Source organism: Physella acuta, unplaced genomic scaffold, assembly GCF_028476545.2.
Source record: "Physella acuta isolate Inbredline_101_S28 unplaced genomic scaffold, ASM2847654v3 ptg000205l, whole genome shotgun sequence".
NCBI lineage: Eukaryota > Metazoa > Mollusca > Gastropoda > Physidae > Physella > Physella acuta.
In genome coordinates this window covers 77,501-93,423 of record NW_026731724.1, presented here as the reverse complement: position 1 = coordinate 93,423, position 15,923 = coordinate 77,501, and the positions used below count along the sequence as shown (strand labels likewise).

General features: G+C 41.8%; 1 protein-coding gene across 1 annotated transcript in view; it reads right to left on the bottom strand.

Moving 5' to 3' along the window:
• The window catches only part of LOC131937271 (polypeptide N-acetylgalactosaminyltransferase 5), a 51,039-nt gene that overhangs the window by 1,797 nt on the left and 33,319 nt on the right, over nucleotides 1–15,923 (bottom strand). The window contains exons 3-10 of the mRNA XM_059294564.1: nucleotides 13,580–13,684; nucleotides 9,484–9,593; nucleotides 9,044–9,201; nucleotides 8,357–8,474; nucleotides 7,873–8,049; nucleotides 7,165–7,311; nucleotides 4,120–4,215; nucleotides 281–397 (exon numbers count right to left, since the gene is read on the bottom strand). Coding sequence (XP_059150547.1) covers nucleotides 281–397; nucleotides 4,120–4,215; nucleotides 7,165–7,311; nucleotides 7,873–8,049; nucleotides 8,357–8,474; nucleotides 9,044–9,201; nucleotides 9,484–9,593; nucleotides 13,580–13,684 — 1,028 coding nt within the window. The remainder of the gene's footprint in view (nucleotides 1–280; nucleotides 398–4,119; nucleotides 4,216–7,164; nucleotides 7,312–7,872; nucleotides 8,050–8,356; nucleotides 8,475–9,043; nucleotides 9,202–9,483; nucleotides 9,594–13,579; nucleotides 13,685–15,923) is intronic.

The window sequence follows — 15,923 nt, the reverse complement described above, 5'->3', positions numbered from 1 at the left end:
TACTAGGACTACTCAACATCATCACATTACTAGGCCTACCCAACATCATCACATTACTAGGACTACTCAACATCATCACATTACTAGGACTACTCAACATCATCACATTACTAGGCCTACCCACCATCATCACATTACTCACCATCATCACATTACTAAGACTACCCACCATCATCACATTACTAAGACTACCCACCATCATCACATTACTAGGCCTACCCAACATCATCACATATTACTAAGACTACCCACCATCATCACATTACATAGGGTCAGTTACCTGATAAGTCCAGGTCACATTGTGTCTACAGACAGATAAGGTCAGCTGCTTGTTCCTGCCTGGCACAATACAAGCCTCACCTTGTACAAGTCTATTAGCTGAAGTCATTCTAAAGGTCTGTGGAATGGAAGAATAAGACATTCTATGAACATTGATAGAAGTTAAACTAGGCAATCTATAAAAGTTTATGTTTATATACATTAAAATAACAGGACAGTGTCACACAGCTATAATAACAGCAGTGTCACACAGCTATAACAGCAGTGTCACACAGCTATAACAGCACAGTGTCACACAGCTATAACAACACAGTGTCACACAGCTATAACAGCAAAGTGTCACACAGCTACAACAGCACAGTGTCACACAGCTATAACAGCACAGTGTCACACAGCTATAACAGCACAGTGTCACACAGCTACAACAGCACAGTGTCACACAGCTATAACAACACAGTGTCACACAGCTATAACAACACAGTGTCACACAGCTATAACAGCACACTGTCACACAGCTATAACAGCACAGTGTCACACAGCTATAATAGCACATAGTCAAACAGCTATAACAGCACAGTGTCACACAGCTACAACAGCACAGTGTCATACAGCTATAACAGCACAGTGTCACACAGCTATAATAGCAGTGTCACACAGCTATAATAGCACAATGTCACACAGCTATAATAGCAGTGTCACACAGCTATAACAGCACAGTGTCACACAGCTATAATAGCAGTGTCACACAGCTATAACAGCACAGTGTCACACAGCTATAACAGCACAGTGTCACACAGCTATAACAGCACAGTGTCACACAGCTATAACAGCAAAGTGTCACACAGCTACAACAGCACAGTGTCACACAGCTATAACAGCACAGTGTCACACAGCTATAATAGCACAGTGTCACACAGCTATAACAGCACTGTCACACAGCTATAACAACACAGTGTCACACAGCTATAATAGCAGTGTCACACAGCTATAATAGCACTGTCACACAGCTATAACAGCAGTTTCAGACAGCTATAACAGCACAATGTCATACAGCTATAACAGCACAATGTCACACATCTATAACAGCACTGTCACACAGCTATAACAGCACAGTGTCACACAGCTATAATAGCAGTGTCACACAGCTATAACAGCACAGTGTCCCACAGCTATAACAACACAGTGTCACACAGCTATAATAGCAAAGTGTCACACAGCTACAACAGCACAGTGTCATACAGCTATAACAGCAAAGTGTCACACAGCTACAACAGCACTGTCACACAGCTATAACAGCACAGTGTCACACAGCTATAATAGCAAAGTGTCACACAGCTATAACAGCAGTGTCACACAGCTATAACAGCACAGTGTCACACAGCTATAACAGCACAGTGTCACACAGCTACAACAGCACAGTGTCATACAGCTATAATAGCAAAGTGTCACACAGCTATAATAGCAAAGTGTCACACAGCTATAACAGCAGTGTCACACAGCTATAACAGCACAGTGTCACACAGCTATAACAGCACAGTGTCACACAGCTACAACAGCACAGTGTCATACAGCTATAATAGCAGTGTCACACAGCTATAACAGCACAGTGTCACACAGCTATAACAGCACAGTGTCACACAGCTACAACAGCACAGTGTCATACAGCTATAATAGCAAAGTGTCACACAGCTATAATAGCAAAGTGTCACACAGCTATAACAGCAGTGTCACACAGCTATAACAGCACAATGTCATACAGCTATAACAGCACAATGTCATACAGCTATAACAGCACTGTCACACAGCTACAACAGCACAGTGTCACACAGCTACAACAGCACAGTGTCATACAGCTATAACAGCACATAGTCAAACAGCTATAACAGCACAGTGTCACACAGCTACAACAGCACAGTGTCACACAGTTATAACAGCACAGTGTCACACAGCTATAATAGCACATAGTCAAACAGCTATAACAGCACAGTGTCACACAGCTACAACAGCACAGTGTCATACAGCTATAACAGCACAGTGTCACACAGCTATAATAGCAGTGTCACACAGCTATAACAGCAGTGTCACACAGCTATAACAGCACAATGTCACACAGCTATAACAGCAAAGTGTCACACAGCTACAACAGCACAGTGTCATACAGCTATAATAACACAGTGTCACACAGCTACAACAGCACAGTGTCACACAGCTATAACAACACAGTGTCACACAGCTATAACAGCACTGTCACACAGCTATAATAGCACAATGTCACACAGCTATAATAGCAGTGTCACACAGCTATAACAGCACAGTGTCACACAGCTATAATAGCAGTGTCACACAGCTATAACAGCACAGTGTCACACAGCTATAACAGCAGTGTCACACAGCTATAACAGCACTGTCACACAGCTATAATAGCACAATGTCACACAGCTATAATAGCAGTGTCACACAGCTATAACAGCACAGTGTCACACAGCTATAATAGCAGTGTCACACAGCTATAACAGCACAGTGTCACACAGCTATAACAGCAGTGTCACACAGCTATAACAACACAGTGTCACACAGCTATAACAACACAGCTCTAAGAGCATACTGTCACACAGTTATAACAGCAGTGTCACACTATAACAGCAGTGGCACACAGCTATAACAGCACAGTGTCACACAGCTATAACAACACAGTGTCACACAACTATAACAGCACAGTGTCACACAGCTATAACAGCACAGTGTCACACAGCTATAACAACACAGTGTCACACAGCTATAACAGCACAGTGTCACACAGCTATAACAGCACTATCACACAGCTATAACAGCACAATGTCACACAGCTATAACAACACACTGTCACACAGCTATAACAACACAGTGTCACACAGCTATAACAGCACAATGTCACACATCTATAACAGCACAATGTCACACAGCTATAACAGCACAATGTCACACAGCTATAACAACACAGTGTCACACAGCTATAACAGCACAATGTCACACAGCTATAACAACACAGTGTCACACAGCTATAACAGCACAATGTCACACAGCTATAACAGCACAATGTCACACAGCTATAACAACACAGTGTCACACAGCTATAACAGCACAATGTCATACAGCTACAACAGCACAATGTCACACAGCTATAACAACAGTGTCACACAGCTATAACAGCACAATGTCACGCAGCTATAACAGCACAGTGTCACACAGCTATAACAGCACACTGTCACACAGCTATAACAGCACAATGTCACACAGCTATAACAGCACAATGTCACACAGCTATAACAACAGTGTCACACAGCTATAACAGCACAATGTCACGCAGCTATAACAGCACAATGTCACACAGCTATAATAGCACAATGTCACACAGCTACAACAGCACAGTGTCAGACAGCTATAACAGCACAGTGTCACACAGCTATAACAGCACTATCACACAGCTATAACAGCACAGTGTCACACAGCTATAACAGCACAGTGTCACACAGCTATAACAGCACAGTGTCACACAGCTATAACAACACAGTGTCACACAGCTATAACAGCACAGTGTCACACAGCTATAATAGCACATAGTCAAACAGCTATAACAGCACAGTGTCACACAGCTACAACAGCACAGTGTCACACAGCTATAACAGCACAGTGTCATACAGCTATAACAGCACAGTGTCACACAGCTATAACAGCACAGTGTCACACAGCTATAACAACACAGTGTCACACAGCTATAACAGCACAGTGTCACACAACTATAACAGCACAATGTCACACAGCTATAACAACACAGTGTCACACAACTCTACAAAACCTGACCTGATTCCTTCCATTGTGACAAGGTGTGAGGCCTACAAAGAAATCCGTTGCTGAGTTGACCACATCAAAACACATCAAAGAGCCCTTGTTTCTAACCTGAGGAAGGTCAGTTCAAAAGCTTCTTTATTTAAGTGTGTATAATAGACCCAACATCCAAATCTTCCATCTTCATCAAACATTAAACACAACATCCTAATACTAAATTATTTTTACAATGAATGGATTTATCAAGATGGGAGTTATTTGTAATCTATTTTGATCTGATGAACTTACTTGCCTATATTCTACAGTATCTGGTTTAACAACTAACTTGCCCATATTCCACAGTATCTGGTTTAACAACTTACTTGCCTATACTCCACAGTATCTGGTTTAACAACTTACTTGCCCATACTCCACAGTATCTGGTTTAACAACTTACTTGCCCATACTCCCTAGTATCTGGTTTAACAACTTACTAGCCTATACTCTACTGTATCTGGTTTAACAACTTACTTGGCCATACTCCAGTATCTAGTTTAACAACTAACTTGCCCATATTCCACAGTATCTGGTTTAACAACTTCTAGCCTATAGTCCACAGTATCTGGTTTAACAACTTACTTGCCTATACTCCACAGTATCTGGTTTAACAACTTACTTGCCCATATTCCACAGTATCTGGTTTAAAAACTTACTTGCCTATACTCCACAGTATCTGGTTTAACAACTTACTTGCCTATACTCCACAGTATCTGGTTTAACAACTTACTTGCCTATAGTCCACAGTATCTGGTTTAACAACTTACTTGCCTATACTCCAGTATCTGGTTTAACAACTTACTTGCCCATACTCCACAGCATCTGGTTTAACAACTTACTTGCCCATACTCCACAGTATCTGGTTTAACAACTTACTAGCCCATACTCCAGTATCTGGTTTAACAACTTACTTGGCCATACTCCAGTATCTGGTTTAACAACTTACTTGCCTATACTCCACAGTATCTGGTTTAACAACTTACTTGCCCATACTCCACAGTATCTGGTTTAACAACTTACTTGCCTATACTCCACAGTATCTGGTTTAACAACTTACTTGCCTATACTCCACAGTATCTGGTTTAACAACTTACTTGCCTATAGTCCACAGTATCTGGTTTAACAACTTACTTGCCTATACTCCAGTATCTGGTTTAACAACTTACTTGCCCATACTCCACAGTATCTGGTTTAACAACTTACTTGCCCATACTCCACAGTATCTGGTTTAACAACTTACTAGCCCATACTCCAGTATCTGGTTTAACAACTTACTTGGCCATACTCCAGTATCTGGTTTAACAACTTACTTGCCCATACTCCAGTATCTGGTTTAACAACTTACTTGGCCATACTCCAGTATCTAGTTTAACAACTTACTTGCCCATACTCCAGTATCTGGTTTAACAACTTACTTGCCTATACTCCACAGTATTTGGTTTAACAACTTACTTGCCCATACTCCACAGTATCTGGTTTAACAACTTACTTGCCTATACTCTACAGTATCTGGTTTAACAACTTACTTGCCCATACTCCAGTATCTGGTTTAACAACTTACTTGCCCATACTCCACAGTATCTGGTTTAACGACTTACTTGCCTATACTCCACAGTATTTGGTTTAACAACTTACTTGCCCATACTCCACAGTATTTGGTTTAACAACTTACTTGCCTATACTCTACAGTATTTGGTTTAACAACTTACTTGCCCATACTCCAGTATCTGGTTTAACAACTTACTTGCCTGTACTTCACAGTATCTGGTTTAACAACTTACTTGCCCATACTCCACAGTATCTGGTTTAACAACTTACTTGCCTGTACTCCACAGTATCTGGTTTAACAACTTACTTGCCCATACTCCACAGTATTTGGTTTAACAACTTACTAGCCTATACTCTACAGTATTTGGTTTAACAACTTACTTGCCCATACTCCAGTATCTGGTTTAACAACTTACTTGGCCATACTCCAGTATCTAGTTTAACAACTAACTTGCCCATATTCCACAGTATCTGGTTTAACAACTTCTAGCCTATAGTCCACAGTATCTGGTTTAACAACTTACTTGCCTATACTCCACAGTATCTGGTTTAACAACTTACTTGCCCATACTCCACAGTATCTGGTTTAACAACTTACTTGCCTATACTCCACAGTATCTGGTTTAACAACTTAGTTGCCCATACTCCACAGTATCTGGTTTAACAACTTACTTGCCTATACTCTACAGTATCTAGTTTAACAACTTACTTGCCCATACTCCACAGTATCTGGTTTAACAACTTACTTGCCCATACTCCAGTATCTGGTTTAACAACTTATTTGCCCATACTCCACAGTATTTGGTTTAACAACTTACTTGCCCATACTCCACAGTATCTGGTTTAACAACTTACTTGCCTATAGTCCACAGTATCTGGTTTAACAACTTACTTGCCTATACTCCAGTATCTGGTTTAACAACTTAGTTGCCCATACTCCACAGTATTTGGTTTAACAACTTACTAGCCTATACTCTACAGTATTTAGTTTAACAACTTACTTGCCCATACTCCACAGTATCTAGTTTAACAACTTACTTGCCCATACTCCACAGTATCTGGTTTAACAACTTACTTGCCCATACTCCAGTATCTGGTTTAACAACTTACTTGCCTATACTCCACAGTATTTGGTTTAACAACTTACTTGCCCATACTCCACAGTATCTGGTTTAACAACTTACTTGCCCATACTCCACAGTATCTGGTTTAACAACTTACTTGGCCATACTCCAGTATCTAGTTTAACAACTTACTTGACCATACTCCACAGTATCTGGTTTAACAACCTACTTGCCTATACTCCACAGTATCTAGTTTAACAACTTACTTGCCTATACTCTACAGTATCTGGTTTAACAACTTACTTGCCTATACTCCACAGTATCTGGTTTAACAACTTACTTGCCCATACTCCACAGTATTTGGTTTAACAACTTACTTGCCTATACTCCAGTATCTGGTTTAACAACTTACTTGCCCATACTCCACAGTATCTGGTTTAACAATGTCCATCTGGGGGAAAACATTATCCAAGTACCATTTGAAAGACTGACAGTTTAAGCTCTTCCTTAGCTCCACTCTTTCTGTGATGTCCCCAATGTCACTCTCATTCTGAACCTTCTGTAAATGATTTTTTACAAGCTTTTATTTAACTCACTTCCTCGTCAGTCTGTCGTCAGTCTGTCGTCAGTCTGTCTAGACGGAAACGCAGGAGTGAAAATTCGGACAGTTCTACTTGACCGATACGATTCACAGTTGGCACGTGGGTCAAGACATGAAGACAATGCAATCTGAAACTAAATTTGACTTAATTGGATGCCTAATTAATTTTTTATTAATTAATTAAGATTTGGACCGAATTAGTAGGCATGTCTAGCCAACCTTAACATTAGTAAAGGTATCCAATAGATACTAAAGTGACCCACGCTTTTCTTTATAGTTATTTAAATAGTAGTCTATAATTTATTTTCTACTTTTTAGTGCATCATTACATAAAAGCTTGTTATTAAAACGTTTTTTATGAATTTTTTTTACAGCTATCAACTACCAACTTTTGTTGTTGGCTCATGTTATACTTACAAAACATAATAAACAAAGATATATAAAACCTGATAAAACATTAGTCTAAAATACTTAAGAAAATATTAGAGAGTTTTCTAATAAAGACAAGATGGTACCCACCACAGCAGCGTAGAAGATCTGAGCGTACTCATCCATCCAAACACTGGCCACACGGCCAAGGTTCCTCAGCACAACCTCCTCCCTGTCACCAATGAAAGTGTACGGCAATGAGGACCTGAAGACATGGCCGACCCGTGAGCAGGGCAGGATCTCCATGCTGCCCCCACACATCCAGGTCTGGGGGGACAGCAAGTCATTGGTTAGAGGGTGGTGTATGTTAGACTGTACTAGTCGTATGGTGTAATGTTATACTGTTTTAGTCAAATAGAATGGTACCCCAGTGTATGTTAGACTGTACTAGTCAAATAGAATGGTACCCTAGTATATGTTAGACTGTACTAGTAAAAAAGAATGGTAACCTAGTGAAAAAATATGCTCATCATGTGTGAGAATAGAGATTGTTCTAAAAAATTTATTCTAGAAATTCTATTTTACCCTGTAGATATTGTTCATCAAATGTTTAATTAAGAGATTCTATTTTTACCTTGAAGGAAAGTTCAAAGTTCTCTCCACCCCAGATGTTGAGTTGGGGGTCATAACCTCCCAGAGATGTGAAGTAGACACGCCACATAGCAAAGAGGCCTCCACTTATCACAGGTGTTCTAAACAAAAACAGGAAACGAAATATTTAGGGCCTATGTATAACAGCCAAATCATGGGAAAGTAAAGAGTTCCTGCACCTGCATATATGGCACAAAAGTTCTCAAGTATTTTTTATAAGTTGAAAAAAAACCTAGTAAGTGATCAGAAACAAGGTTGTATGTCTTAACTCTTACTTCTTCTTCTTCTACGTTCTTAATTATTAGTGTTGAAGGGGATCGAGATTTATCTGCCAGTGGGTTTGAACTCGAGACTTTGTTCGAATTTATCAACCATGAGCTTTTTTGCCGACTCGACCACGCCTCCAACACAATTAAGCGTTACGTGTCAACTGGTTATGCGCCATTGAGGCCATTGACTCCGATTTCAGCCTGCTTTTCTTTTTGGATTTGCTCCCATAGCCTTTGCCCAACCAAGAACAAACTACAAGGCAGCAGTTGTTTAATTTTGGAGTTGTGTCTCCTAGAAGAGTGGCTGTCCCCAGCTAATGAGCCTCATCTGCCCGAGGGTTCGAACTCGAGACTTTTCGGTTTAGCAACCATGAGCTTTACCGACCCCTTACTACTCTTACTGAATGGGGTCTTTTTCCTGCCAAGAATGATCCCCCTTGGCTGAGGCTGCTCGCCACCCAAACTCCAGCCTCCAGTTGAAGCCACCTTTAAGGCGTGGTGGTGACTGCTTGTACTGGAAGCTTTCTGCCTTGATGGTATCAATGTAGGGTGTTACCACCTGTAAAACAAAATGGTATCAATGTAGGGTGTTACCACCTGTAAAACAAAACAAAATGGTATCAATGTAGGGTGTTACCACCTGTAAAACAAAATGGTATCAATGTAGGGTGTTACCACCTGTAAAACAAATAAAATGGTATCAATGTAGGGTGTTACCACCTGTAAAACAAAACAAAATTGTACCAATGTAGGGTGTTAGTCCTGGATAAATAGAAAATGCTAACCTTCTTTGGTCTCTGTTTTAACTTAATTTAGTCCTGGATAAATAGAAAATGCTAACCTTCTTTGGGCTGTGTTTTAAGCTGTACAGCAGTGGCTCCAACCATCCAACATTGCACTCACAATGTGCATCGAGAAAAACAATGACATCAGAGCTGCTCATACTGCCACCTGGATATGAATTTTTTTAATTGATAGTTTTAACTGGGCCTAAAAAATTAATGAAAAAATCCATCTCTTAGAAGTTAATACTTAATACTGTTATTTGATCATTTTAGAATTTGTTTTTCATTGGAATTAGGGCTTCATCTACACCAGTGTAGGCCTATTTATTTAGTTATTTAGGAACTATTTTAAATAGATCTAGTTCTAGACAATCTAGAATAATCTAGATTCTATATGTAAAATGATTCGAGTCCTTGAACAAAGTCTAGATCTAAGCCTAATCACTCTTCTGACATTAACAATTCCAAATAATTGTTGGTTCTCTCCCTTAGGTAGCTTTTTCTGCTCCCCTTGTGAGACGCCAAAGTTGATTAAAAGAAGGGGATAACCACTTGGTACTAGATCTAGATCTAGATCCCGAAAGTCTGTCTTTAATGTACAGTTGCCAATTTAGTTTGAATTTAGTATCCTTGCATTCAGTCGCTGAGTTAATTTCTTTATTTTTTTTCCCCATCAAGCTAATTTTCTTGATGCCCGTCGTTCTGCTACTGCTTGTGGACGCATTTAGCAGACGTGTGTCCTTTTGTTAAAACAATTTTTTTTTACGGTTTTCTACAAATTAGATATCGGCCTATAATTAGATCTTAATCTGTTTGTTGTCATTAATATTTCGGATAAGACTACAAATTCGGAACAAGTCACATTTTATTTTCGTCGTAGGCCCTAATACAAACAAAGCTTAACTATGTCTCTCTGAGTTTATTAATAGGCTCATAAATTATAGAAAAATAATCGAAAATTTGTCAAAGAGGCTTTTTTTAAAATTTAAATAATAAATTGAGCTTCCAAAAAATATTGACGAGTTAAAGTTAAAGAATTATTTAAAAAACAACGCAACAAAATATTGACCAGTAGGCCTAATGGTGAGTATCCTGGTACATCATGCATGAGGAAAATGTTGGCTTGATTAAGTTTTTTTATGAAATGCGTGAAGTAGACAGTAGACACGACGCCCGTTGTGATCTAATCGCATGTGGAAACTAGACGCCCATTAAATAGTTATTCTTCTGCTCTGTTGCTTTTTTTCTGCAGTCTGGCGTTATAAAAAATCAGTTTACAGATGGATGCTAGGCAGAGAAGGCCGCCATTAAATCAGCTTCCCTGTTGGGGGGGGGGGGGGGGTCTGACCTTGTATCAGCACCAACAGTGGACGGTCTTTAAGGTCAGATTGTTTGTCGCTCACCCTCGAGCACAAAGGCATTAGGGGGCGACTGTGTTGATTTCATCAACGGTCCACGGGCTAATAAAGGACAGCTTCAAATTGGAATAGCATCAATTAAAAAGGCCTTGTCTTTTTACCAGAGCTCACTTGAATGTCCCACTTTCAGCGAGTGACTGTCAGAACAAAGAGCCGCAGGGACAAACAAAGCGCCGGAGTTGGACATGGCTAGACTGGACAGGGCTGTGGCTAGACTGGACAGGGCTGTGTGGCTAGACTGGACAGGGCTGTGGCTAGACTGGACAGGGCTGTGGCTAGACTGGACAGGGCTGTGTGGCTAGACTGGACAGGGCTGTGTGGCTAGACTGGACAGGGCTGTGTGGCTAGACTGGACAGGGCTGTGTGGCTAGACTAGACAGGGCTGTTTGGCTAGACTAGACAGGGCTGTTTGGCTAGACTGGACAGGGCTGTGTGGCTAGACTGATGTGTGGCTAGACTAGACAGGGATGTGTGGCTAGACTGGACAGGGCTGTGTGGCTAGACTAGACAGAACTGTGTGGCTAGACTAGACAGGGCTGTGTGACTAGACTTGACAGGGCTGTGTGGCTAGACTGGACAGGGCTGTGTGGCTAGATTGGACAGGGTTGTGTGGCTAGACTGGACAGGGCTGTGTGGCTAGACTGGACAGGGCTGTTTGGATAGACTAGACAGGGCTGTGTGGCTAGACTGATGTGTGGCTAGACTAGACAGGGCAGTGTGGCTAGACTGGACATGGCTGTGTGGCTAGACTGATGTGTGGCTAGACTGGACAGGACTGTGTGGCTAGACTGGACAGGACTGTGTGGCTAGACTGGACAGGGCTGTGGCTAGACTGGACAGGGCTGTGTGGCTAGACTGGACAGGGCTGTGTGGCTAGACTGGACAAGGCTGTGTGGCTAGACTGGACAGGGCTGTGTGGCTAGACTGGACAGGGCTGTGTGGCTAGACTGGACATGACTGTGTGGCTAGACTAGACAGTGCAGTGTGGCAGGTTGCTGGACAGCTGACGGTACTCGTCATAGAAGAGTATCCCCTCCCCACTCCTCCACAGCCCTCCCCGTTTTCCTTTCACGCCCTTGAACTTTGACACGAAGTGACTGTCAGAGCCGGGAGATAAAAAATGAAGACGACAGTGGAGTGATTCCCCCTGGATGCCTAATTTCCTCAGAAGCTGAAGTGACCCGATGTGGAAATAAAAGTCCATTGTTTTGGGTCCCCGGGCCTCGCTGCCCCACCCAGGGGACACATAATTGTATTTGGGCATGCCACACACGGGCCTTGTTAGCGACAGGAGCAGTGGCCAGCAAATCACAGGAGAAAATGGAAATTTTGTGCCAGCGGTTTTTTAAGGTGGGGGTGGGGGGGGGGGGGGGTGAGGGTAGGCCCGGGTAGGGTGAGGGTGTGAGTTTTTATTTTTAATGAGAGAATTCTGGTTTTGTCATGCAAAAATGAGGAATGCGACTTTGATGCAGGCCTGCCCTTACAATCAATACTTAATTTGATAGCGCGGCCCTTTAATGAAGCCTTATCAAAGAAATAAATTTGCCAAGGGCTTCGTCCTCAATTATCGCCAGCCCTGATTTGTAATTAAAGGGCTTTAGGAGTCATCGGCGCGAGCTACGCTGAGTCAGGTCCTTCGTGTGTTGACTGATGGCCGGCTAGCTGGTTGACTGATGACCTAGCTAGCTGGTTGATGGCCCGGCTAGCTGGTTGATGGTTGACTGATGGCCTAGCTAGCTGGTTGATGGTTGACTGATGGCCGGCTAGCTGGTTGATGGTTGACTGATGGCCTAGCTAGCTGGTTGATGGTTGACTGATGGCCTAGCTAGCTGGTTGATGGTTGACTGATGGCCTAGCTAGCTGGTTGATGGTTGACTGATGGCCGGCTAGCTGGTTGATGGTTGACTGATGGCCTAGCTAGCTGGTTGATGGTTGACTTATGGCCTAGCTAGCTGGTTGATGGTTGACTGATGGCCTAGCTAGCTGGTTGATGGTTGACTGATGGCCGGCTAGCTGGTTGATGGTTGACTGATGGCCTAGCTAGCTGGTTGATGGTTGACTGATGGCCTAGCTAGCTGGTTGATGGTTGACTGATGGCCTAGCTAGCTGGTTGATGGTTGACTGATGGCCTAGCTAGCTGGTTGATGGTTGAATGATGGCCTAGCTAGCTGGTTGATGGTTGACTGATGGCCCAGCTAGCTGGTTGATGGTTGACTGATGGCCTAGCTAGCTGGTTGATGGTTGACTGATGGCCTAGCTAGCTGGTTGATGGTTGACTGCAAGCTATCTTGTATATTAGACCAACCATTCCGGTTGAATTGTTAAAAGTTTTTTAATTACGTGATTTAAAACGCGCTAACAATAAATTTTAGCCTACTGTATATAGATGATAAAATAAAAAAGAAATATTTCAAAAAGTAACTTTACCCAAAAACGAAAAAAAAAATGTCTACGAATTTTATCAAAGACGCTATTTAGACTAGAAGTGAAGAGGTTATAACAAAATAGATGTTAAAGTAAAAAGAAATATGCCTAAAAACTTTGCCCAAAAATAAATACATAATAATAAAAGAAAATATGTCCAAAAATTCACCCAAAAGTAGAGAAATAAAAGTAAAAAAGTCTTTCCAAAACTTTACCCAAAAGTAGGGAAATAAAAGGAAAAAAAAATCTGGCCAAAACTTCACCCAAAAGTAGAGAAATAAAAGGAAAAAAAATCTGTCCAAAACTTTACCCAAAAGTCTGGCACGAACCAGGCCTTCTCTCTGTCTTGTCCTGGTCAGCACCACCTTGTCCGGCAAGTAGCTCAGCTCATCGGTCAAGGTCGTTTGTAGCTCATCTGTGGGGTCACAATACAGACGTATATACCAGGTGTAACAATACAGGCGTATACCAGGTGTAACAATACAAATGAAGACATGAACTGACCAAGTGAAGACATGAACTGACCAAGTGAAGACATGGACTGACCAAGTGAAGACATGAACTGACCAAGTGAAGACATGAACTGACCAAGTGAAGACATGGACTGACCAAGTGAAGACATGAACTGACCAAGTGAAGACATGAACTGACCAAGTGAAGACATGAGCTGACCAAGTGAAGACATGAACTGACCAATGACCAAGTGAAGACATGAACTGACCAAGTGAAGACATGAACTGACCAAGTGAAGACATGAACTGACCAAGTGAAGACATGAACTGACCAAGTGAAGACATGAACTGACCAAGTGAAGACGAAACTGACCAAGTGAAGACATGGACTGACCAAGTTAAGACATGAACTGACAAAGTGAAGACATGAACTGACCAAGTGAAGACATGAACTGACCAAGTGAAGACATGAACTGACCAATGACCAAGTGAAGACATGAACTGGCCAAGTGAAGACATGAACTGACCAAGTGAAGACATGAACTGACCAAGTGAAGACATGAACTGACCAATGACCAAGTGAAGACATGAACTGACCAAGTGAAGACATGAACTGACCAAGTGAAGACATGAACTGACCAAGTGAAGACATGAACTGACCAAGTGAAGACATGAACTGACCAAGTGAAGACATGAACTGACCAAGTGAAGACATGAACTGACCAAGTGAAGACATGAACTGACCAAGTGAAGAAATGAACTGACCAAGTGAAGACATGAACTGACCAAGTGAAGACATGAACTGACCAAGTGAAGACGAAACTGACCAAGTGAAGACATGGACTGACCAAGTTAAGACATGAACTGACCAAGTGAAGACATGAACTGACCAAGTGAAGACGAAACTGACCAAGTAAAGACATGAACTGACCAATGACCAAGTGAAGACATGAACTGACCAAGTGAAGACATGAACTGACCAAGTGAAGACATGAACTGACCAAGTGAAGACGAAACTGACCAAGTGAAGACATGGACTGACCAAGTTAAGACATGAACTGACCAAGTGAAGACATGAACTGACCAAGTGAAGACGAAACTGACCAAGTGAAGACATGAACTGACCAATGACCAAGTGAAAACATGAACTGACCAAGTGAAGACATGAACTGACCAAGTGAAGACATGAACTGACCAAGTGAAGACGAAACTGACCAAGTGAAGACATGGACTGACCAAGTTAAGACATGAACTGACCAAGTGAAGACATGAACTGACCAAGTGAAGACGAAACTGACCAAGTGAAGACATGAACTGACCAAGTGAAGACGAAACTGACCAAGTGAAGACATGAACTGACCAAGTGAAGTCATGAACTGACCAAGTGAAGACATGAAATGACCAATGACCAAGTGAAGACATGAACTGACCAAGTGAAGACATGAACTGACCAAGTGAAGACATGAACTGACCAAGTGAAGACATGAACTGACCAAGTGAAGACATGAACTGACCAAGTGAAGTAATGAACTGACCAAGTGAAGACATGAAATGACCAAGTGAAGTCATGAACTGACCAAGTGAAGACATGAAATGACCAAGTGAAGACATGAACTGACCAAGTGAAGTCATGAACTGACCAAGTGAAGACATGAAATGACCAAGTGAAGACATGAACTGACCAAGTGAAGACATGAACTGACCAAGTGAAGACATGAACTGACCAAGTGAAGTCATGAACTGACCAAGTGAAGACATGAACTGACCAAGTGAAGACATGAACTGACCAAGTGAAGTGATGAACTGACCAAGTGAAGACATGAAATGACCAAGTGAAGACATGAACTGACCAAGTGAAGTCATGAACTGACCAAGTGAAGACATGAAATGACCAAGTGAAGACATGAACTGACCAAGTGAAGACATGAACTGACCAAGTGAAGACATGAACTGACCAAGTGAAGTCATGAACTGACCAAGTGAAGACATGAAATGACCAAGTGAAGACATGCAATGACCAAGTGAAGACATGAACTGACCAAGTGAAGACATGCAATGACCAAGTGAAGACATGAACTGACCAATGACCAATTGAAGACATGAACTGACCAAGTGAAGACATGAACTGACCAAGTGAAGACATGAACTGACCAAGTGAAGACATGAACTGACCAAGTGAAGACATGAACTGACCAAGTTAAG